Raw genomic sequence first — 24,442 nt, forward strand, 5'->3', positions numbered from 1 at the left:
ATTGAGGTACCTGTACTCTTTCCATCTCTGGAAGATATCGAATTCCATGGCTTCTGTCTGATTTGGGATGAACCGAAACTCAGACACAAGCTCCGGTGTGTGTTCCGGGAGCTCGCACTCCCCCAGCTCCGCTGTGCAGTTTATAAAAGGGAGGAAAGAGAAGACACTGAACACTTCGGGTTAGTGCTGCAACTCAATCCAAAGGCATTCTCCCCTCTCCTTATCCGCATCCCTCAGAATCCCCCGGTCATCCTAACCTCCCCACCCCCACGAGAGAAGTACACCATCGTCTTAGTCATTGCTGTCTTTCTCCTCACTGCCTCCCTCACCTAGGGAGGTCTGGCTCACATGTCCCTGGGAAGCAGAAATTTGCAATAAAAGGCAATTGCAGACCACGAGGATATGCCTGAGAGCATCTTCTACACAGGGCTCTCCTTAAGCACAGGACAGAGCAGCACTTTAGTGTTTGCAGGGCTGGGAAGGATGAATCAAGATTTTGGTGCAGGCAGAAATCTGACTGAGGGATAAAGAAGCAGGGAGGGGTGGTGAGCAGGCTGCAGGAGCAACTGCGGCAAGTCAGGCGGAACGGAGAAGGGGAGAGGGAGATGGCTAGCAACAGGAAGCTTCCCGGCAAAAAGCCCAATGTGCACCGCATGGTTCTTGCTCTTGCCAACCTGCAAAACAGAGGGCACAAGGACATGACGGCCCTGTCCTCTAGATCATGAATGAGAAAATCCACTTGACCCCTGCAGATTTCAGAATAAAAGGGAATCCCCCAGTTTCTTCTACAACCTGGTTTCAGTAAGCATGGGCTTCAGGTCAGCAAGTGGAGATGCTGCCTAGGGGCTGGATCACCATGCGGACTTGCATGCCCATCCAAGAACAGCCCAGCCACTGCCTGCCGTTTCACAAGACCCTCGGGGCTTGGTGCACTTTCCTTGGAGAGGCAATGATCCCCAACAGCTGTTTTTGAGCTTAGAGTGCAAAAGCATCATTTGATAGGCTCGCTGAAGCATAACATCACTGGGCTCCACACCTGGTTTGTTGATCCCGATATGGACCCAGGCCCAGAATTGAATGTAACTGTGGGTGACCTGTAACTTCTGGTCTCCGACTTTTACCACTGTACCTGATTTTATGTGGGGCTGGGGATGGAACTCAGGACTTCATACGTGCTGGGCAAGCACTCTACCAACAGGGTTACATCCCCACCCCATCGGGTTTGTACTTCTAACAAATTCCCGTGTGGTGCTCACATAGCTTTGCATGGTCTGGAAAGAGATTCGTGTGGTATCCCGTGTACCCATAGGCAAACATGACTCAATAGGACCCTGTGGTGGCCCTAATTGTATGGGTTTTTTTTTGTTTGGTTGGTTTTTTGTTGTTGTTTGTTTGGTTTGTTTGTTTGTTGTTTTTTGAGACAAGATTCTCTGCAGCCTTTGGAGCCTGTCCTGCAACAAGCTCTTGTAGACCAGGCTGGCCTCGAACTCACAGAGATAGGCCTGCCTCTACCTCCCGAGTACTGGGATTAAAGGCGTGTGCCACCACCATCCGGCTGCTGTCCTTAATTGTCAAGATTAAGTATGCCAAAGACACCAGTGAGAAAGAGGGCAGTGTCCCTTCCAGCCTTTGCTGTGCTTCAGCGTGCCTGAGGAGCACCTGGGACACCAGCGTCTTCCAAGAACATGCTGAAAGAGCTTGGCACTCCAAGAATCTCCCGATTCTGCAGCCAGGCTCTGGCTCCATGGAGGCCATGGAAGGAAGGCTCTGGTGTGAGAGAGATTCAACTCCAACCCTGCCGCAGCTATCTGGGTGCCCCGGGGCCAATCATGGAGGTGCTCCCAGGTCTCTATCTGAGACGTGGGATTTATTACATGGATGAAATTAGAACACTGTTGTGCAACAGATGATCTCAAATCCCTCTGTCCCTTTCACTTGGGTTGATTCTCAAATATACCACAAATGCATCCCCCAAAGAGCACATCTTCTATGGAAGGACAGTAGCTCGACTCAGGGGGCACGATTCATTCAAGAGCAACTGTAAGACAGGCCCTAAAGGCCCAACCCCTAGGGGAAACTGCTCTCCATTTTATTCACACTGACAGAAGAGAGTGAAGAGACTTCTCACAGTGCAGGGCTCCAGGTTGGGCTCCAGAGGAAAGCAGGTTAGACCACTGGGAAGGAATGGTATGTGATAAGCACTTCCCCACGTCCCTCACCCGTCTTCCAAGAGTTTATTTGTACCTGACATAATGATTGTCCTTTAAATCGCCCTACAGATAGGGCGGCTTCTCCAGGAAAGGCTCACAGAGGGCTGCTTTCCTCTTCTCTGTGTGGCTTTCACAGCCTCACTAAGCTAAGCCGGGCCAGCGAGGGCAGAGGTGTGCCTCCTCCTCATCATCACTCAGGACAACAGGACAGGCTTGAAACACTGTGCCAATAGCCTCCGGAGGAAGTTTCTGCGGTGATGAATGGCCCCAGGCCTGACCCAGGCTTGGGTATTTCCCTCTCGTTACCACTACCCTGACAGGTCCTTCGGGGCTGCCAAGCCTGATGAGGCCTCTTGCAGTTCAGGAACTAGTGCAGATGAAGGCTACTGTCTATGCTGGTAAAATCTGCAAGTGGCCGACACGAGGAGCCAGGAGCCTCTGCCACGTCTCCAGGCCCTCCTACGCCATGGCACTCACAGGAGGCCTGCTGCATCAGAGGACGCGCGGAGAGGAAGCACACAGCTCTGTATCTTACACAGCTGTCTCTAGATAGCAACACTGTCCCCATCACCACCGGAGCTTAAAATGCACCGAGGGTCTCCCCAGAGTTATTCCCCTATTTGTTCTGCACTCACTGAGCATCTGTTAGGGGGGCACCAAGGACTAGAAGTATTCAGGGATGGGAATGCACCCATTATCAACAAAATATCTTTACATGTATAAATGTGACAACATACAAAGACTTTTAAAAAGGTAAGGAGGTCTGGGGAGATGCCTCAGCAGATAAAGGTGCTCGCCGCCAAGCCTGATGATCTGAGTTCGAGCCCCATGGCGCACGTGATGGAAGTAGAGAACCAGCTTCTGCAAGCTGTCCTCTGAGCTCTTTGAGAGCGCGCTCACTTGCGCAGGCAGACACACTAAATTAAAACGTAACAATGTACTAGAACACCACACACATAAATTTCTCTATTATTATAGCCTCAATTATATTTCTTTAAAAAAAAATCTAAACTCATTAACAGAAGACGTAGCTGCTGGTGGGTGAGAGGTGGGGAAATCACGTGCTTTCTAGGGCCTGCCTGACTGCTGTGTTGCCCTACCCGGAGTCTGTGATCATGTGATCTGACCTGTGACACCTCTCAGATCAGCTTTTCTTAAATTAGTAAAATATGAACTGGTTAGATGGCAGATCGAGATGCTTGCCACTGAGCCTGACTGACTGAGCTGGATATCGAGAACCCACACGTGAAAGGCAAGAACCACTCTCCAAAGTTGTCTAACAAGCTGCCACACTTACACGGTCTCACACTCACACACACACACACACACACACACACACACACGAGTGAATGTCACACATCATAACCCAGTGAATGCCCTCTGATAAGCACATGCTAATGAAATCTCATCCTCTTAATTAGTGCTGGAGAATTAAGCAAGCGTTTCTCATGCATTTAAAATGAAGATCCGCCAGCACCTCCCACAGACGAACGAACGGTCGGTGTGGACGGTCCTGCAGGCGGACCTCCTGCCGCCCCCTCCCACCTGCATGTTGGTGACTTCAGCCCCTCTTGGCCAAGGTCCACACAGGCCACTTACTCCCCAAGAGCCGCCTTTCCCGGTACCCACTCATTGATGCCACCACCTACCCTCAGCAGCAGCCTGAGTCATCCCCAACTCCTTTCTCACATTAAGCCTCATTAGGGAATCCAGCTCCTGGCACTGCCATGACGGCATTCACTGCGTGCACACCCACCTACCCTGCCCGGCATCTTACTATCTCTGTTCAGTTAACCGCCCTCCCCACTCCAGCCCCTGTATTGGCCCCGCTCCAATTCTTTCCAAAATACCCACCACCCGGGCCTGCCCCCTTAAGAACGTGCGGAGAACTGCTGCTAGCCCCACCGAGTTCATAGTCTAGCTGGGGCCAAAGGCTGTTCGCCAAGCCAGTTTCTTGAACTTCACACTGTGATTATTATCTCTGTGACTTTATTGCTTGCTTGCTTGCTTGATGTTTTTTTTTTTTTCCTGAGACAAGGCCTCAGGAATCCCAGGCTGGCCTCAAATTTGTATCTTGTTAAGGATGACCCTGAACTTCTGATTCTCCTACCATCTCTTAAGTGATAGGATTATTGTGCATTACCACATTTGGTTTTATGTGGTGTACAAAGTTCAACCAACCTATATGCTGAGCCGGGCGGTGGTGGCACACATCTTTAATCCCAGCACTCGGGAGGCAGAGGCAAGCAGATCTCTGTGAGTTCGAGGCCAGCCTGGTCTACAAAAGCTAGTTCCAGCCAGGGCTGTTACACAAAGAAATCTTGTCTCAAAAAACAAACAAACAAACAAAGAAAAACCCAACCAACCTTTATCTGTAACAGCCCGTTATACGAGCCCCACCCAAGACTTGAAGTATTAGGGATGGAACCCAGGGCCCTGCACACACGGAGCAGAAGCTGCATCTCCCCTTCTCTTTACATTTTCCCCAGGTTCCGCTAGTCACCTTCCTCTCCACGTCCCCACAAGGCCCTCCTCTCCCAGGCCTTCTGTGTATCTCCGCTGCTAATAAAACAGCCATATGTTCCGTGTGCCTTCGTCACCAGACTGTAAGCTGGAGACTGAGGTCACACCATCTTACTCTGCATCCTGGGAGAAAGCAGGACACTGGGCCTGGCATACAGGAGATTCTCTCTTACTGAAACGGAAGCAATAACTTTAAGATGAATGTACCTTGCAGACAGAGAGCAGCTAGTTCCACAGCCGTTTCATAGGGACACTTCAGTCTTGGGAAAAGAAAGAAAAGAAGAAATTAGCACTGATAAGGACCTCTCTGTTTGGAACTATGTAACAAATAATAGCTAAAAACACCCTTTAAAAGGCAGCAGTGTTTATGTGGCGTCTGATGCTAGTGGGTTATATTTTCCGTGTCTATGTTAAAGAGCACTAATGCACACTTCAAATTTCCCGGGGCGGTTCCCTGCATATGACAAAACTATCCAAGTATTCATTCTACCAACCGTGTAGACATTCTACTGAACTCGAAAAGACCTCGGGATATTTAGGAGGCAGAATGAAAGCCTTCTCTTTGTCTCGTTAGCTTAAACTGATTTCCTCTGGGTACAGTCCATTAGTCTTTCTGAGCTGCCCTCAGTCTTCCTTGAAACCAAGCCAGGAGGGTAAAAAGACACGCACCAGCAGCGTGTCTACAACTTCGAGGACCACTAGCTGAGCTCGGCATGCTAACAGGTCCAGCTGAGGCAGAGCTACTGCAGATTCCAAGGTTGGCTAGGAGAACGGCCCGGCGCTTCCTAATTCTTAAGGTCTTCTCATATGTGTAACACAGCTGAGTCTATATGTAGTCTTTAAACTCTTAGGATGGGTCTGGCCAGCGCCCCCCACCCCATTTCTCATCTTCCAGATGAGACAGTGAGTCCTCAGCATCATGCCTAAAGTCTTCCCAGCCGACAGGAGGCAGTGCTGGGCTCAGAACACTCTCTCGGTTAGAAGATAACAGTTGGGTGCGAGTGGAGAGAAACCGCAAGGCACTAGCCATGGAGGAAGACCTGTCATCAATGCTTTCCGGGAGACACGTTCTGCCGTGACAGGGCCTCCTTCAGTGTGATGAGCCCAGAGCTGACAGCGATAACAATGCACACACGTCAGCCAGATGCTGTACTGCATGGCTGAGGAAGGCCAATGTATACACTGTACAGTCTGCCATCCCACTGCCTACCTGCCACTCAAAGCTTTAGAGTACATTTCCTAGTAAGAATTCGCAAACCCGGAAACTACGTCTTGTTTATTACATTTAAATTTTTATTTATAGAACTGACATATTTGGTTTTGCTGTTTGAGACAGGGTCTTACTGTGTATCTCGCACTGGCCTCAAACTCACTCAGATCCACCTGCTTCTGCCTCCCCAGCTCTGTGATGAGATGTTTAGACCACCACAAATGGCAGAAACCACCCATTAAATTTCCTTCACATTACATTCAAAAGCAGAAAATATTCCTGTTGGCTAACATCAGGTACTGCGTCTTAGTCTTAATAAAGACAGAGGAATTTTTTTAATGTAACAAAATATGCAATAACTCTTATTGGAAAATGATTAAAGCTAACTTGAAAAAAATCTTATATTTATTTATTCATATGAATAGATAAGGTTGTGTGTGTGTGTACATTGTGCATACGTGCTCAGATGCTAGGGGATATTGCACATGCCACAGCATGTGTTTAGAGGTCAGAGCCTAACTTTTGGGTCCTAGGGATCAAACTCAGGCTGTTTGGCTTGGGTGCCTTCACCTGCTGAGCCACTTTGTCAGCCTCCATGAATGTCCCCTCAACACCAGCCACATAATGTTATTTTGTGACAACATGATAATGTGTTTTGCTAATGATCACCATAAGCCCAATGCCTCGAGCTTAAATAGCATTTTTAAGATGGGAAAGGAAATGAGATGAGGAGCCTAGACCCTTCACATTGCTCCGGTGTGGCAGTGATGAGTGGGACCTGTACATGTGCACATGTGGACATGTATGTGGCTTGCAGATACAAGGGAAGCCAGCATGAATGGGGCAGTGATGTGACAGGGAGACAGTGGTCCCCAAATACACATCATTCAAGAAACTCAATGTACGCACTCGGAAATCATTTAAAAACAAAACAGGACAAAAATGACAGCGGCTCAAGTATCTGACTCATTTGCTACGACCTGGGGTACTGTTTTTTTAATTTGGTAAAGAGGATACAGGGTGGAAGAGTTAAAACAGAGAATTACTGAGGTATGAGGTATACTATACTCTATGCCGGGTGAAGAGTTAGAACAAAAGCATACTTACTTTCCAGAAAGAATGTCATGCCTGAGTTGTAAAACAAACAGGTACCTGACAAACATACACAAGAGTCAACAGAGGGGAACCTTTCTCTTTCCCAGCCGCCTCCAATCCCCAGCCTCCCGTCACAAATCCTCCACCCCACCCCCTGCACGTGCCCTGGCATTCTGTGTTGTCTAAAGGGAGTCCAAATGAACGAGGAGGGAGGAGCCTCCTTCGGAGCCTGTGGAAAGGCATCCTAGGTCTCACTGGGTGGGGAAAAGCATGTCGGGAGTTTGCAAGATACTTGTAGGATGGAGCAAGGATGCAACATCAAGCAGTCTGATGTTACTTGCAGGATGGCTTTGGTGCAGGAGAAACTAGCCCAACAGGCGCAGAGAACTCAAAAAAAAAAAAAAAAAAAAAAGCAAGCAATGCATCTAAGAAAAATGGGCAGTGTGGAATCACTGAGCTGACACCTGGCCAGCTACACCTAGCAGATTCCAGAAGTCTCTCAAAAAGTCTGCAGCTGACTGCAGGGTCTACTGGAAACCACAGGCTTTTCTTCTGGGTGTAGTTTAACTGTTTACTGTCTTTAAAAGAAACAAACTATAAACACGCATGCAAACCATGTCACACACAAACCACCCACGAAAATCCCAGAATTACACTACAGATAATTACAGTGATAATAAGAAACAAGAAGGAAAGTAGCAAAAAAACATAAGAAGGCTTACCAAGCAAAAAAAATAAATGTCTTCATCTCAACTAAAAGTCTTTTCTTTCCAGGAAGATGTGGGCACCAGAACCACTCTGTACCAACCAAAGCCTCCCACACTCCACTCCAGGCCTATGGAGTCAGAATCCTACACTCGAGCGGTCCCCAGGAATCCCGTTTGTTCAAAAAATTTCCCAATGTTTTCGATTCACACTCCTGGCTTAAAAAAATGGCTAGCTTCGGTGACAACTAGGGACAACACATGTCATAAGGACCTCCAAAGAGACATACTGAAGTTGTTTAATGAGCTAACGTTGGAAGCCATGTGGGCAGTCCTTTTCTGTGGAGTGCCTATACACTTTGGATGACCCAGAAATCAAAGTGGGCAGGCAGGCTGAAGGTTCTACCTCATTCCGGAAGATTTCTGCTTCCCAATAGGTCCTTAACTACAACTGAACTAACTTCCTTCCACTTCTGAAATTTAGGACGCTGACGTGTATTGGCACCAACAAGAGCATGGTGTCCATGTGACCGAAAGGTCTGATTCTTGTAGGGAACCCAACAGTAAAAGCCCCTCAGGCCCTTGTCGTGGGCACTAGTGACAGCTTTTCAAATGTCACTTAGATGGTCTTCTCCAAGTTGCTGACCACCAGTGTAGGCCACCCACACATGTGCAAGTCACTACTACACTGCCTGACACATAAACCCCGTGACAAGGGCACTCTGGGGATCTCAAGAACTCGCTAAAGCATTCCACAGATGGAAGGGAAGCGCCACACTCCAAACCCTATTCACATTCTCTTTTTCTTCTCTATTGCTTCTGAAATTCAAGAGATAAAGATAGGCATTTATGACATGAAAATATGCAGTGGAGCAGAGAGATATATAAAGAGGGTCCTAACAAAATCTGTGGTGACAGAGCCGCTTATATGAAGTGAAGGTTTCCTTCTGCTGGAACAATCGGAATTCTTTGCAATACAAAAAAAAAAAAAAAAAAGAAAGAAAGAAAAGAAAAAAAGAAGGAAAAGCTATCCACAATATCTCCTTTTTCTCCTTTTTTGTTGTTTTGTTTTGTTTTTGTAATGGAGACAAAGACAAAATGCCATAGATGAGCCCATCATTTCCCCAATCCAAAAAAAAAAATCCACCTCATTTGATTCCTATGCAAAATACCAAATTAAGTACACTGGAGGATTTTTAAGAGGGTAGAGAAGCCTGGGAAAAATGCTAGTAACTTTTGCTTAGTAACACAGAGGACTAAAAACCGAAGCTAGCCATCCCACTGGAATGACCCCGCCCCCTCGTCTAGCGGGGGCGGGGCTACTGAACGGAATCATCTGTGTGAAGCCCTACCTTGTAAACTCCTCTCGAAGGTTGTTTGGCTCTGAAGAATAGTATTTGACTCGAAAGTGCAAAGCGTAAGCAGGTCCAACTAAATATTTGGAGACAGAAAGGTAGAGATGTTTGTCTCCCACCAGACAAAAGGAAACAACACATCACAATGACGGTAAGCTCACTGCTCCAGGGCGAGGTTGAAAAATGGAACCGAAGTTTTAGGTTGACCAGGAGGGTTTAGCGGGGATCGTCGCTCTGGCAGATATCCCTGAGGGTCTGGGTGAGTAAAAAGAGCTGGCGTTTTGCTATCTCTGATGGGGTTACTCCAAACTGGCACCCACGTTTTACAACGTCTAAAACGGGCTGGAGGCAACTGACATATAAAACAGCAAAGTGTTCTGCGATGTGGAGACACAGTAAAAATATTTTAAGGCACTTTCAAGAGAATATAATTTCCAGATGATCTAAGCGTAAGCATTGGAGAAATATGGCTCCCACACCTGTGAGGAAGGCGCAGGTGCCTTCCTGCTTCCTACTCTCCGTACTGAATCTGAAACTTTCTTGGAAATGAGGAAAGGGGGTGTCAGGTTTCTGCATAGTAAGTCAGTCAGTTCTCATTGGCAGGGGCGTAGGATGTGAACCCGGACTGAGCACAGGTGGGTCTCAGTATCTACCCAAAATACGCATTCAATTTTAAAGTTCTACTCTCTGGCCAGTTTAAAGGAAGTAGAAACCAGCCGTTTAACATCGGATCTATTTACACATCAAAAGATCTCAAACATCTTAACAAAGGAGTTTACTGACAGGTTTAAAAAAGAAAGAAAAGACGTGAGTAGACTGGAGGCTATGACTTACCTTTCATCTGTTTCTTTATGGGTTTCGAATGGTCCAGCCAGTGCTGAAAGAAAGAAAATGTTTCCTTAGAAACTAGGTATATGCCCCTAGAGCTCCCCCCAGCCCACCCTCAGCTACAAACCCGAGTGATTCCACTCACAAAGACCTGAGACTGAGTCAGAGCTTGAATTCCTCACTGGAGATTTGCACACTGCTATGTATAGTATTAAAAATTCATTGCTCACCCTGTGGCTCAATAGTTAAGAACACTGACTGTTCTTTCTGAGAACCCAGGTTAGATTTCCCAGCATCCACGTGGCGACTCACAACCATCTGTAAAATTCAATTCCAGGGCATTCAACACCCTCTTCTGACATCTGTAGGCACTGTACTCACATGATGCGTGACATACACATTCAGGCAAAACACCCAAACACATAAGATAAAAATAAACATACATGTAAAGCGCCTGCTCTGGATCCCCAGAACCTATACAAAAGCCAGGTAGGTGGAGTAGTAATTCCAGTTTAGGAAGGCAGAGAGAAGAATCCCAGAGTAAACTAGCTGATGAGATTAGCAGTATCAGTGAGCTCTGGGTTTGATTGAGAGGCCCTGCCTCAATGAATGAGGTGACAAAGCAATATCAACCCTCCATATGTGCCCACACACATGCAAATATGCATTCACACACAAGCCACACATGTAAACGGAAAACCAAATAAATAATCTGCTCGGACATATAAGTGCATTTTCCTTACAGCCAAATGTTCCCAAGCTTTTAAGGAGTTCAGCAAGCTCTGAAACCCCTAAAAGTTTGATCCGTAAAGTCCCTTCTAAAACTTGCGGGTTGCTGACGTTACTGATCGTGCACTATGCTGCTGATCTCCCCTGGTAATTCTGGGTCTCCGCCAGTCTTGCAGAGAGCACAAACTCCCATTTGTTGTATAAGCGTTGGTTACACACTTGCCTTGTGGTTCTGACTCCCTCGACTCTGGAATCAGGAAAACAAAGTAAGGGAGCCCTCACTCCCTTACTCTCCTGACCCCCACCACTGACAGAAAGAGAGGCAGATGGTTCAGCTGTGGCCAGCGAGGGTATTTCAACTACTCCTCTTACGTCTCATATAATCTACTTCAGTTTTATCTGCCTAAGGAGGTTACAGAGCGAATTCCCTCATCTAAACATTTATGTCAAGATTGTTGACATATGCTCAGAAGCCTAACTTCTACAGAGAACACCAGAGAGGCAGAACATCCAGACAAAGCCATCCTAAAGAGAAGACATCGTGAATTAAAAATGCATTTTATCCCTCTGGCCTCTGTATTCCACTTGGGTACATGGCAGATCATGGAGTCTTATTTATTTATGCCTATGATTGCATGGTTATGCCTGGGATCTCAAGACAGAACAGCACTCGCCATCAACAACTCAGGAAAGGTCAAAATCACAACCTGAGGTCTGGTTGCTATCACTCTCATAGTGTTATGAAGCTGAACTGCCGTGAGTCAGGGGCTATCTGCACTCTTGAGTCTCTCAGATCAAACCCTAATAGCAAGGGACCATGTGGCTGATGGCTTTTGTGCTTCCTGTGAGGGGTTCCAGGTGGGGCGCTCAGCTTGTTCTTACTGGATGGAGAAATATGAAGCATGACTTTCGAAATAATTTTATGTTATATTGTAAGGGCGTTCCGCTTGCACCATGAGTGTTCAAGGAGGTTAGAAGAGGCCGTTGGGTCCCTCAGAACTGAGGTTTCAGATGACCATGAGCTGCCACGTGGGTGCGGGAAATTGAAATCCTCTGGAACGCCGCCGGCCACTGCTCTTAACTGCTAAGCCAGCTCCCCAAGCCCACAGTGTGACTTGTTTGTTAAAGGGGGACAGACAGTGAGACAATTCTCGCCATCACTGCAAAGCAAACCCAAATGCACACGGGAACTTCACCGTTACAAAGAGAACTGGAATGAAACAGGCAAAGTCGGCTTCTCTCCAGCTGTTCTAACCAGAGGCTAATTCCGCTGACTGCCAGGGACTCGCAGAAGCAATCTACACCACGCACATGTTACTAATGAGAAAGGGCGGGGCTGAATGAGCACAGTGTACTCCACACCTAACCGCAAAGCCTGAGAGGACTGTGTAGGAGGAGGGGGGATGTGGAAACACACAAAGAAGCACATAACAGATGAATTAGGATGCAAAAAGTGTGCGGGCAGTGCTACGGAGAGGGGGATGCGGCCTTTGTCATCTCCACGCTGAATAGGCGGGGTAATAAAAGCGGATCACCGCAGCAGGATGCCTATCGCAAAGGCACATGGCTGGGATGCTACATCTCAGTGTTGATAGCTTTGAATTGGCAGTGACCTACATGCCCACCAACAAAGACAGGATTCAAAAATGGCTCATCTGTATAATGCAATACTATTTTAAAAGGATGTAGGCTGATATTTACTGATGTGACAAGAGAGCCATAGCACAATGCTAAGGTAGAAAAATAAATCAGGTAGGATCCTGTGTATAGAAAATGACTATTTTCTATACAGGTATATGCCCAGAAAGAGTCATTGGGGATTTGGAGCAGGGAGGACACGGGTGATAATAATATGAATGCCATTTTCTTTTGCTTTTCCGAAGAGCCTTTGATTTTAATGAGATTATTATTTAGGGGCAGGGAGCTGGTTGTCTAGTTTGTATTTATTCGCTGTTTGCCAAGTAAGCACATTTGTTTTCTGAGACAAGATCCCATGTATCCCAGGCTGGCCTCAACCTCTCCATGTACCCGAGGATGACCATGACCTTCTCATGGTCTTACTCCCACCTCCCGAGTGCTGGAAATGCGCACCCAGACTGCGTGGTAAGGAGCATCCAACCCAGAGCTTCCGGCATCCTAGGTAAGCACGCTAATACCCAGGCTACATCCTCAGCTCCGTACCAGGCAATTCTGATTAGGAATTTGCAGAACAAGAATCAGACCTCACCACTGCCCTTAAGCATGCCGAAAACCCCTAATCTCATTCTGGGAAAGATAGACACAGAGAGGACAGAGGCATATTGATACTTCTGCCGTGTACCATGCTAATGTCTATGACCAAGCCTGTGCTTAGATGAATTCACCATTCCCAGGGACAGAAAGCTCTCCTGCAGACAGCCTTTTAGTCTCAGCAGCTCCAGACACTCGCAGCTTAGAGGAACCCACCCTCTCTTCTTTCCTTTCTCGGGTTTCCTTATTATTATTATTCTGAGTAGATCAAGTTCAAAACCACCTTCCCTCTCCTTCCACTGCTGACTCTCATCTCCATCCAAGTCCAACTTTGTGTGGTTTCCTCGGCCTGAAGGCAACTCTGATTGTCCATTACAATGCTGGATAAGCTAAAATAAAGAAGCTGGTACCCGGGAGCCACCAGGGAGCCTCCAGGCACATCTGCAAAGCATCCATATCACAGGCACGCCTGGTGTGCCTGTTCACTATTTATGACTCGGTCTTCTATAGCCTCCTCTACAGGAAGATGCCCCGTGGAACGTAAAATGTCCACGGCTCTATGTGAGCTCTATAAAAACCTCAAGCAATTCCAGGCTTTATGGGCCAGTCCAAGAGGTGAAATAGCCAAATGTCCACAGTTGAGGCTAATATCACAGCAGATGAATGTTAGATGCTCTTACGGGCAGCAGCCAGCTCCGTCCTGGGGCCACACTGCTAATGGGGCTCCCTTTATCTGTCTTTATGGGGCTTCATCATTTGTATCTAAAGCGGGGCTTGCAAAGAACGAGACGATGAAATACCTGGTGCTTTTGAAGTCAAGAAAGGATTCCAAAGTGACATCCTTATTCTGAGTTCCTTGACTCATGGGGGTTTTCAGAACAGGAGTTGGTGGCTTCTTCAGAGGCAATAAGAAAACTACTCACTACCCTGAAACAGAGACGATAAAGCCTATCTTGTGTCCAACCAGCTCAAAATGACCTGGCTCTCTTCATAGCTGCAAAGGCTTACCAGCTGCTGGTCACTAGTGCGGCATCACCCCAGGAACCCCACACCCTGTGACTTGAATACCGGGGCAACAAAAGCCAGACTTGGCACTTAAAAACTTGTAACCCACGTCAGCTTGAGAGCTGCAGCAGGAGCAGCAAGACCTGTCAGGCATGTTCTTCTGTATCTTAGCTAAACAAAGCAGACCAGCATCAGCAAAGATGACAGCAGACAGCCCCTGAGCTCCTCCACAGACCATTAAACCAGTCACCGCCAGCAGACCGATGTGTTTCTGAGTTCAAATGGCAGGACACTGGGCTCAGCCCTCTCACGGGTGTTAGCAAGGTGATTTCTTGTCTGAATCTGTCGTGCTGGTCCATCTGGCAAGCTCTTTCCATAAATCAAGATGTGGGATGGGATCCTGGCAGAGACCATCTGTTCTCCTGGAGCATCCGCTCCGGAGATGCGACCGGCATAGGCTGGCTGGAGAATTTAATGATCCGAGTCCTCAGGGGAAGCACTGAAGCTCAGAGGTTAAAGAGTCTGAAATCTCTGTTCATGGAGCCCTTGCCATGAAGGCTGAGTTATGGGACTTTTAGAATCTAGTATCCCACCACGAAGGCTGAGCCATGGGACTCATGGGATAGGAGTTAGAAATTTCCTTGACTGATCAGGAGTATGTAGTTTGCCTTGATATAGGAGCCAGAAGGGGTCTGAAGAGGAAATCATACCCACAGGATGAAGAGAGAAGGGACGGAAAGAACACTTGGGGTATACTCTCCGATTCTGATTCAGGGCTGGGGACAGGGGAATAAAGAGACTATGATGGGATTTAAACTCACTGGTAGTGTCAGTGTCCCCAACTCAAGGCCTGGCCTACCACAATCCAAATCGGTGCCAATCACCATCTCTACCTACATGCAGGAAGGGGTCACCCTTCCTCTTCATCCAGAATGGAGTCCACCAAACTCAAGAGTGTTGATGTGAGACTTCCTTAGGGATGAGCCTAGGTCTCCCCGCAACAGCTTCCCACTGGGCACCGCTCTCTGCCATGTGGACCCGCCCCTCACTGCAGACTCAGGGACAGGCTACTGGAAGCTGGTTGACCTTCTACAGTCCACGGGACGCTTCTCTAGTCTGCCACAGATGGAGGCAGAAGATCAAAGCTCCTTTCCTGCTCTGCAACCTTCTGGTATGTGGTCCTGAGTAAGCCTCTCACTGCCCCTGCTTCATCTTCTCAACATGTGCTGGCCCCCAGTATCCCCAGTATATGTGTGGGATCAACCCACCAACATCTGGAAGGAAGAGGTGCTGTCTGATCTTCTGCAATAGTTACACAGATACCCACAAATCACATTTATACACAGCCCTTTCTTCCCTCCCTCCCTCCCTCCTTCCCTCCCTCCCTCCCTCCTTCCTTTGTAGTGAGTGCTCAAACCCAGGGCCTTCTATGTGTTGGCAAATTCTTCACCCCTGAGCTACAGCCCCAGCACTGCTCCAGAGTGTCATGAGGCACAGTAGTGTTGGCACAGGTACTTGTAATGACCTTCTGAGACACAGGCAGCATGGAGCCAGGGGCACTGCAGCATCTCCAGTGACCACCACAACTGGGTGTCAGCTCTGCTGCGCAGGCCTTGCCGGATTCATAGTCGTAAAGAACAGAAAAACAGCACCTGGACTATCCTGGAGGAAAGGCCAAAGTTGGCTTCCCTGGATTTCATGCTGCAGAATGAATATCAATGCCATCAATAAACCCCTGTTCCTATTGGGAGGGGGTCAGTGAGGGAGACTCTGGGCTACACATGTCCCATACAACACCTGTCCCTTGGATGGGAAGGGAGGCCTCTCCCGTCAAAACTGTTGCTTCAAGTCCTGTCCTAAATCCCTGCCTCCCCTCTGCTTGGAAAACTCTTCTAGTCTGTTGACACATCAATGCCCACTCCTTTTCTTATGTTTTATCTGATGCTCAGGTCTCTCCTCTGTGAGCCTAGCCACTGCCTATTGGAGAGCTGACCATAGTGTCCTCCATGGGAAACAACTATCTGTTTCCCGGCAGGTACAAAGTCTAGCTCATGTCTGCAACCAAAGAGGCTGGCCCTGGTATGCCCTGAGTCAAGGTTGGCAAATGTTCTCTTCCCATTTGTGCGTGTGTGAACGGGTGTGTGCGCGTGCATGCACATCTCTGTATTTACTGTGTGAAGAACAAATAACTATATAGTCCAGTACTGGACTTTGGAGTAAGATCAAATTTTGGATCCTGGCTTTGTCCTTACTCTATTGTTTACAACGTTTCCAATGTCTCTTAGCCTTAGATTCATTCCCCTGTAAAAACGGGTCAGTTTTGCGGTCAGCTTTGTAGCTGGATGATGGATGCGGAAGAGAAGTCATTAATGCTAGATCAGAGTGGGACCCCAGTCAACAGCAGCTACCATAAGCAGGTAGCAAGCAGAAAGGCCGGGAACACAGGCCAGAAGCCCTGGCTCTCTGCAGAAAGCTTGGTTACATAAACTCATGCTCCCAACCTCTGCTCTACGTTGATCCCAAGTGTGGACCTGCAGAGTCCTGCAGAGTGGGTCCCTGGGTGGCCTTCCTAGATGACATGGAAAAGGGAAACAGGAGGTCCCAGCTCCAACTGCTAAAAATAGGTGATGCCAACAGGATTTGACAGTTGCTTCAGGGCTGGGCAGGGTACCATGGAAACCAGGCTTGGCTCTTTTCAAGGAGCTGGGGAGATAAGCTTGGTATACACAGAACTGTGCCCAATGCCCAAGCACTGCCAGCCCTGGGGTTGCTTGTGTCAGGGGCTAGGTGGGGACGGGAATATTTGAGGGAGCCTCGAACGTGAAGCAATAAGCCCTCTCCAATGTATCATTCCTTCCCAGTGTCCTGTCTATTGCTCCTTCCTTCCCAGAAACACCATGGCATCTGACCTCTCAGCCCCTGGGAACATCAGTAATACCCAGCAGCCTTCTGGGCAGACTCTCTATAGGGTTTCTGAAATCTCCTGCAGGCATCGCAGATCTGTCGCTTCCACCAGCTGCATCGTCTTGGTGCAATCACCTTGGTGACTTTGTGTCCCCCCCCCAAATCCGAACCAGCTGGAGAGAAGAGGCTACTATGGTCTGGCTAAGGTTTGCCCCCGAGGCTTGGGTGCTGGAGGCTTGGTCTCTAGTGCGGTGGTGCTGAGGTCCTGGAAACTTTAAGAGGTGGAGCCTGGTGGAAATAAATTAGGCTACCGAGTTCCACCTTCACCAGGCTAAGTTCCTGGGGGACTGAATCCATTCTAAAGCCAGACCACCCTGTACCCATGGCCTCTTCTGCATGCAACTGCTTCCCTTTCTGGTTTTCCAATGTATTATGACCTCTCTCGGAAGCCATGCAGATACAGCCACTTCATATTGGACTTTCTGTGTCTAAGGCTGTGCGATAAGTAAACTGTTTCCCTTGTAAAGTGCCCTGAATCACGCATTTTGCTACTGCAGTACGGGATAAACTAAGCCAGAGACCCACAAGCACATCCCGGAAGATGTTTAAACCTTTTCTCCTCTATCTAGCCTGTACGCATACACCACACACACACACACACACACACACACACACACACACAGCACACACCATACATACAGGAGCGCCCAAGGCTCAAGCATACAGTGTGCCGTAACAGGAACATATACCTGAAATGGAAAACTTCAGTTGTGCTACTAAGTGATTCGTCAAGGTCTAAATGCACCCCACCACATGAAAAGAACTACAAATGCCTCTCCTACCATAGCTGCTCGTGGGTATGTGCCTTGCTCCCCCCAAAACAAAGAGGAAGTCGTTAAGTCTCAGGAGGGAGTCAGAAAGATCTATTTAACTTTCCTTTTACCTGTATGGTGAGTGCCTGCATATATTATGTGTACAACATGCAATACCCATGATGTACCACAGACCAGAAGAGGATCCTTTGGGACTGGAGTCACCACTGCCATGTGGCTGCTGGGACCAAACCCTGGTTCTCTGAAAGAACTGGAAGTGTTCTTAACTGCTGAGCCACATCCCCAGCCCCATTTGTTTATATCTACAAATACCAAACCCAAGGACACGTAATAAGGCTTCAGAGAAGGCAAATTAGCTTCAAGGTTTACATAGAGGAAAAACATTCAGAGAGCTAAGGACACACTTCATGAGCCATGAGCTAGTCTGGGGAGATGATTAGAGAGACACCCAGAAGTTTAAGTAGAGGGAGACGTATCTGTGGGGGAGGGGCCCGGTGAAATGGCACAGATACAGGCTGGCACCATCAGGACCAGTCTGCGATGGCATCAGCTGCAAAAGCAAAGATCAGGGTAATAGGAAGGGCCCTGGAGGCAGCAGCACACCTCTGACATCCTTGGACTTGAAATCAGATGTGGATCGCACACCTGCCTCACAGAAGTCTCTCACATCTGCAGAGGAAGATGCTGGAGCGGCTTCAGGACCAGCAGAGCCAAGATGTCTGCAGGTGTCTAGTCTGGGCAGGACACCTGGGCCCTGCTGTGAACATCCCTCCTGCTCCACAGTGAAAGGGCACAGCGATGGAACCGCCTGCCAGCCAAGACAGCAGGGCTTCATGGCAAAGTCTTTCATAAGAGAACCACATAAGAGAACGGGGCCCTTGGTTCCATAGAGAAAAGTGACAGCTTTCTAGCTGGACTCCCCCAGCTAGACCTGGAGCAGACACACCTGCAGACTAGTTACTGGCCATCGAGACCGAGAGCTCTTAAGTTTGGGGGGGACAAACTTCACTTTACCAGGTGAGGAAACTTATCAAACAGCTTATCCAAAGGCCACCAGAGGGGTCAGAACCAGGAACAGGGCCCAGAACTGGTTCCAGCCCCAGGACTGTAGATCTAATGAAAAGCACCATCCACTTAAGGGATAATAGAGATGAGTTTGGGGGACGTGAGGGGCTAAAGGGTGTCAGAGGCTAGGGTGGTCAGGGGATGCCAAGCGCAGAGAAACTCTGATCATGGTTGCACTGGCTAGTCTTATGCCAACTTGACCCAAGCTAGAGTCATCAGAGAGGAGGGAGCCTCAATTGAGAAAAGGCCTCTGTAAGATCTGGCTGGAAGGCATTTTCTTAATTAGTGATTGGTCGGGGAGGACCCAGTCCATTGTGAGTGGTGCCATCCCTGGGCTGGTGGCCCTGGGTTCTACAAGAAAGCAAGCTGAGCAAGCCAGTAAGCAGCCTCCAAGGCTGCTGCATCAGCTCCTGCCTCCAGGTTCCTGCCCTGCTTGACTTCCTGCCCTCACTGCTTTGGATGATGAACTGTTACATGGAAGTGTGAGCAAAATAAACCCTTTCCCTCCCCAAGTTGCTTTTGGTCATTGCAGCAGTAGAAACCTAAAGTAAGACAGTGGTTCTCAGGAAGCAACCAGAAAGGAACTGTGGGTGCCACTGCAGAAGGAAGATGCAAAGGCAAGCCGACTCCTTTACCCCAAAATGGAGTAAGGATAGACAGGAAGAGAGGCTTGGAGATACAGGGCAAAAAGCACAGGAGTTTGGGGCAGATGGCCTCCGTCTCCTCTGCAGGAGAACAGCTGCTAGACAGAATTGGTGAGGATAGGACTCGGATTCTGTGGCAGGAGCCAGAAAAGGAACCAACGGGCACCTGGGCACCTGTGAGAAGCTCACACTCCTGAGGCACAGCTTGGAGGCTTGGACTTGGCTGAACCTGTGATCTCTGCTGCAGACAAAAGACATAGGCACTCATCTCCAGGAATGCTCAGCGGCCTGGGAAAAGCCACAGCGAAAACAGATGGGTGTGGTTCTGAGGGGGAGGCCAGAGAATAGCCTGGGGGCAGGAGAACCAAAAACTGAGTGGGGTCCAACTGAGTGGGGACCACTGCCTAGTCGCTCTAGGGCAGGGAAGAAGGCAGAGAAAAGAGGAGCCTGGGGAGTGGGAGATGGGTCAGAAGGACAGGAACAAAGGAATCTGTGAGGTTTGCTGAAATGAGTTTAAATGAGAGAAACGGGGTCTCTAGAATATGGTCGGAGTCAGCAAGGCGAGTCCTGAGTTCATCGAGGTGAAGAAAAAAATAAAGAAGCCTGGACGGATGTGAAGGTCAGCCATGAGGGCAGAGCACAGACACTCAATTTAAGGAAGTAGACGGGGCTAGGGAGACAGGAAGGGAGAGGGTAGGATGCCTCCCTGGAACTTGGGGGGAAAGGGAAGCTCCAGCTGAGAAAGGACTCAGACAGTCAAGCAGGCAGCAGTTGTTGCAAGGCAGGGACTCTACTGAGAGCAGACAGAAGCCCTAAGGTACAAAGGGAAGCGGTAGTGTCCAGGTGCACAGACACCCAAGGGATGATCCCCTCAGGACAATGCAGCCAGGAGCACCAACAGCCAGATTCCATCACCTCAGGGCTCAGCATCTCCCCAAGAGTCTCCCGCAAACCCATTTGCCAGGCACCAGTTTTGAACAGCTGCAGCTACATCATCCTATAGCTCTCCCCAGGAAACATCTGCTAAGTGTCTTCTTCCACGTACGAAGAGCCTCAGCCCTCCAGCTCAAATACATTCCCGGAAAACCCAGCTTCCGAGGCACCGTCTCACCCAGCAGCCTATTCCTCCTGACCCACACTTCTAGTTTTAGTCTGTGCATCGTGGTAGGTGTGCGCCTGTGCACACGCACACACGTGCACACAGGGGTACATGTGGCGGGTAGAGGCTGATGGGCTTATTCCTCAGTCACGCTTCTCCTTGTTTGTGGAGACAGGTTTTATCACAGGGCCCAGAGCTCGCAGATTAACTAGGCTGGATGAGCAGCAAGCTCCAGGGCTGCAACTCTCTCCACCTCCCCTAGGGATGCAGCCTTGCTGGTTTACAGACATGCGCTGCCACACGGCTTAACATGGGTGAGAAATGTCCCCCAGGAATGCAATGTCATGCCTTAACACACTGCTTGACACGGTGAGGAAATCCCAACTTGGAAACCTGGGCCCTCACATTGGCACTGCGGATCCGTCTCCCTGGATCCTTAATTAGCCTTAACTCTCCACCACCTGCCATGCTAGGTGCATCCAAGGTATCCACCACCTTCTCGTCCACACTTAGAATAGGGCCCGGTGTGTGACAGTCACTTAGCAAACACATTTGGAGTGCTGGATGCATCGTCTTTGAAACCCAAAGGGGTATCTTGTTGGGAAGAAGCACGGCAAAGTCACTCCTGCTCTTAGAAAAAGAAGTGCTAGGGCTGGACAGACGGCTCGGGGATCAGCAGCACTGGCTGCTCTTTCAGAGGACCTGGGCTCCATTCCCAGCACCCACACGGTTGCTCACAAACATCTGTAACTCCAGTCCCAGGGGCTCCAACGCCCTCTCTGGCCTCGGCTGCTGCAGGCACGTGGTACATAGACATAGGCACAGACAGAACACCCTTCCAGCATCAAATAGTGTTGTAAAAAATAATTAGTTTAAAAGAAAGACCCGCACTGAGCTGTGTGGAGGTCATTCGCTCCAGCATGTCTCCAGAGGGTGAGGTGAGTCTTTTCTGACTTCCCGTCACCTCCAAGAGCGAAGACCTGCTCTGACAGGTCCCTGAAGGCCCCCTCCCCTTCAGCTGTGCTCACAGCACCTGCTGTCTTCCCACCCAGGTTCCACCAGAAGTGATGGATCTTCTTTACCCACCACTGAGAAGATATCTTCTTCCACCCCTACATTAGCAATGCGCCTATCGTGTGCCCCCGTGTTCAGCCATGTTTCCGGAAGACATTCCGGGCACAGCCTTCTGGTCAGTGGCTACCTCGAGGGTGAGAGGAGCTGACAAGCAGCCAGCATGTATTTCATTCGGGCACCAGCACCACCTGCTAAGCTCATCGCCGGCACACTATCTAGGTTTCACTCTTTCCCAGGAGAGTGTGAAGCGCCTGTGTGAAGAGCCAATCGTTCTCGAAAAGAATCCAGCAAAACGTACCGTGACCTGGGCGGAGTCGAGGAACTGCAGACCAAAATAATCGGTTTCCACCAGATCCAAGTGATACACGATCTGGTCGAACAAATCCTGGCCTTTGGCATGTTTCTGGAAGACAAACAGGGACATGAAAATTAAGGGTATGATAGATGGATAAGAAACAATACTTTTAAGAAATTCTGTTCTCTCCATAAATTGCATACATACATACAACTTTGTAAATCACTAGTCTTATTTAAGTTAAGTAAGAATTAAAGACACTCAAATCCCGTGGGTTCCTATGAGATTACAGACCCCAGCTGAACACTGTCCACCCTTCTCTCCTTACAAGAAGGAGGCTGTCTGGACACATGACCTTTTGGTAGGAAGCTTTGCCCAGACCAGGCAACCCGCAAAGAGGTGTGAGGGGGCTCTCCTCCAGCACAGCCACACCTGGGCTGGCTGTCAAGGCAGGCCACCTTAACAACTGTGCTAGTTCCTGTCAAATGGCTCGGCCAGTCCTCTGCTTTTACAGGGCAATCAACCAAAGCCCAGGGAAGAGAGAAGACCTGTCACAGTGCGCAGCCATCCAGCCTGGACTCAAGCCCAAAGCCCAGGTCCACTCCAGAGTTCAGTGTGGTTCGCAGATGGAGCATGAACACAAGAAGAGAGGCAGATGCAGCAGCCACAGCCGCTACTTAGAAACAGGCGCATGACCTTGGAAAGCCACAGCTCCGGCTTCTCACTCTGCCTTGCAAGAACAGGCTGGTGGCAGATGCTTTCCCCGCCTCCTTTTAGGAAGACAGAGGAGATCTCCAACAGAAAGCTGCTGCAAGAAGACTCAGACCTTTAGCTAACGAGGAGGCTTATTAGTACCCAAGGAAGCAGAATGCAGGCATGTGTGTGTGATGGAGTCTATACCACGGCAAACACATTTAAGCTAGGTGTCAAAGAAAACACTAACAGAGAAAACAAACAGCAACTTCATCCAGTGACTGGAGAACCCGCTCCTTATTACAAACATGGGCAATCAATGGGGAAGCAGCTGGCATCACCTGACCCTCCCCTGTAGGGAAGAGCAGGTAGTAGCAAACACACAAATTAACTCAAGACGGACCAGTGGAAGAGAGAGAACTATGAAACGTCCAACAATACGCAGGCACTTCATGAGCATGGCTGAGGGGGTGGTTGATGGGAGATGCCATCAACAGTATGAGCCAAGTAACCAGAGCAACAGTGAACTAACTGTATATTCACGAGCGAAGCTTCAGTACTTCAAAGGCACTAAGATGTCAAAAAATCGCAATGGCAATTTAGAACACGGGGGAAGTTTGTAAATCATATATCGTCGTCACTCCAGCCCGTGGGGGAAATGTTCCAACACCATTCAAGAAGACCCAAATGCACAGATGCTCGAATCCGTCATACACATGGCAAGTAAGTTATGCACATCCTCTCACATGACTTAAATCCTCCGGAGGACTCATGACACCTGAGACACCACAGATGTTATGTGAAGAGCTGTTCTTGCTCCACGGTGCTGTCTAGACAATGACCTAAAGCAGAGAATGTACAGAAGCGTCTATACGTGTTCAGTACTGATGCGGTTCTTTGTCAGTCATTCGGCTCCAGACAGGGACGCCAAGGGCCAACTGTGTCTGATAGAGACTTTTATCCAGAAAAAAAAAAATAAAAGAATTATTCCAATTCCATAATGACAAGTATCCCATTGAGAGCCAGCAGAAGGGTGCATATGGTGTTTTGAAGACACGCCAGGGTCCAATAAACACCTGGGAAGGTGAGCAGCATCAGCAGCCACAGGAACAGGCAAACCACAGCAACAAGCAGACCCCGTTCCAAGCCCACTCAGATGGCCGGGAAAGAAGAGACCTAAGGCCAAGTGCTGGACACGCTGCACTCCTCATATGCCGCTGGTGGAGTGGCAGACTGCAGCCACACCGGAAAAGGCTCTATCAGCTCTTGAAATGGTGACGTTCAGATGAGCACGTGGCCCGGGGTTCTGTCTCGAGGCATATATCCAGGAAAAATAAAAACGCATGCCCATGAAAACGCTGTACACGGATGTCTGCAACTTTATTCGTTACACCGAGAAGGCAGAAACAACTGAAATGGCCATCGATGGATCGAAACACAGAATATTCATTTGGTAGACTATTACTACCCCACGAAAAGGACTGAAATACCAATGTATGCTACCACACAGAGAGACTCAGAAAACCCTCCGCTTCAGTCAAAGGCAGTGGTCACAAGGCACCAAACTTGTAGGATCCTATCATAAGAAATGTCAGAGTGGCTGGACAGTGGTGGCACACGCCTTTAATCCCAGCACCTGGGAGGCAGAGGCAGGCAGATCTCCGTGAGTTCGAGGCCAGCCTGGTCTACAAGGCACGTTCCAGGACAGCTAACTGTTACACAGAAAAACCCTGTCTTGAAAAAACAAACAAACAAGCAAACAAAAAATAAAGAAATGTCGGAGCAGGCAAACCCTAGACACAGAAATTAGGTCAGAGGTTACTTAGGACTGAGGGAGTTGAGGGTTGATAGGTAGGTTGGTGTTTTACTAATGGAATGCTCTACAGTTGACTGGGTTGACAAATGCAGAACTCTGTGATGTGGGATGCCTCTCTGTATGCTATGAAT

At 48.7% G+C, this 24,442-nt stretch overlaps 1 protein-coding gene across 4 annotated transcripts in view; it reads right to left on the reverse strand.

The window, feature by feature from the left end:
- The window catches only part of Epb41l4b (erythrocyte membrane protein band 4.1 like 4B), a 153,490-nt gene that overhangs the window by 85,125 nt on the left and 43,923 nt on the right, over positions 1-24,442 (reverse strand). For all 4 annotated transcript variants that reach the window (XM_038346974.1, XM_038346973.1, XM_038346972.2 and 1 more), the window contains exons 2-7: positions 21,806-21,910; positions 9,932-9,974; positions 9,095-9,173; positions 7,051-7,095; positions 4,941-4,993; positions 11-131 (exon numbers count right to left, since the gene is read on the reverse strand). In XM_038346974.1, the coding sequence (XP_038202902.1) occupies positions 11-131; positions 4,941-4,993; positions 7,051-7,095; positions 9,095-9,173; positions 9,932-9,974; positions 21,806-21,910 (446 nt within the window). The remainder of the gene's footprint in view (positions 1-10; positions 132-4,940; positions 4,994-7,050; positions 7,096-9,094; positions 9,174-9,931; positions 9,975-21,805; positions 21,911-24,442) is intronic.

Source organism: Arvicola amphibius, chromosome 11 (genome assembly GCF_903992535.2).
Source record: "Arvicola amphibius chromosome 11, mArvAmp1.2, whole genome shotgun sequence".
Classification (NCBI taxonomy): domain Eukaryota; kingdom Metazoa; phylum Chordata; class Mammalia; order Rodentia; family Cricetidae; genus Arvicola; species Arvicola amphibius.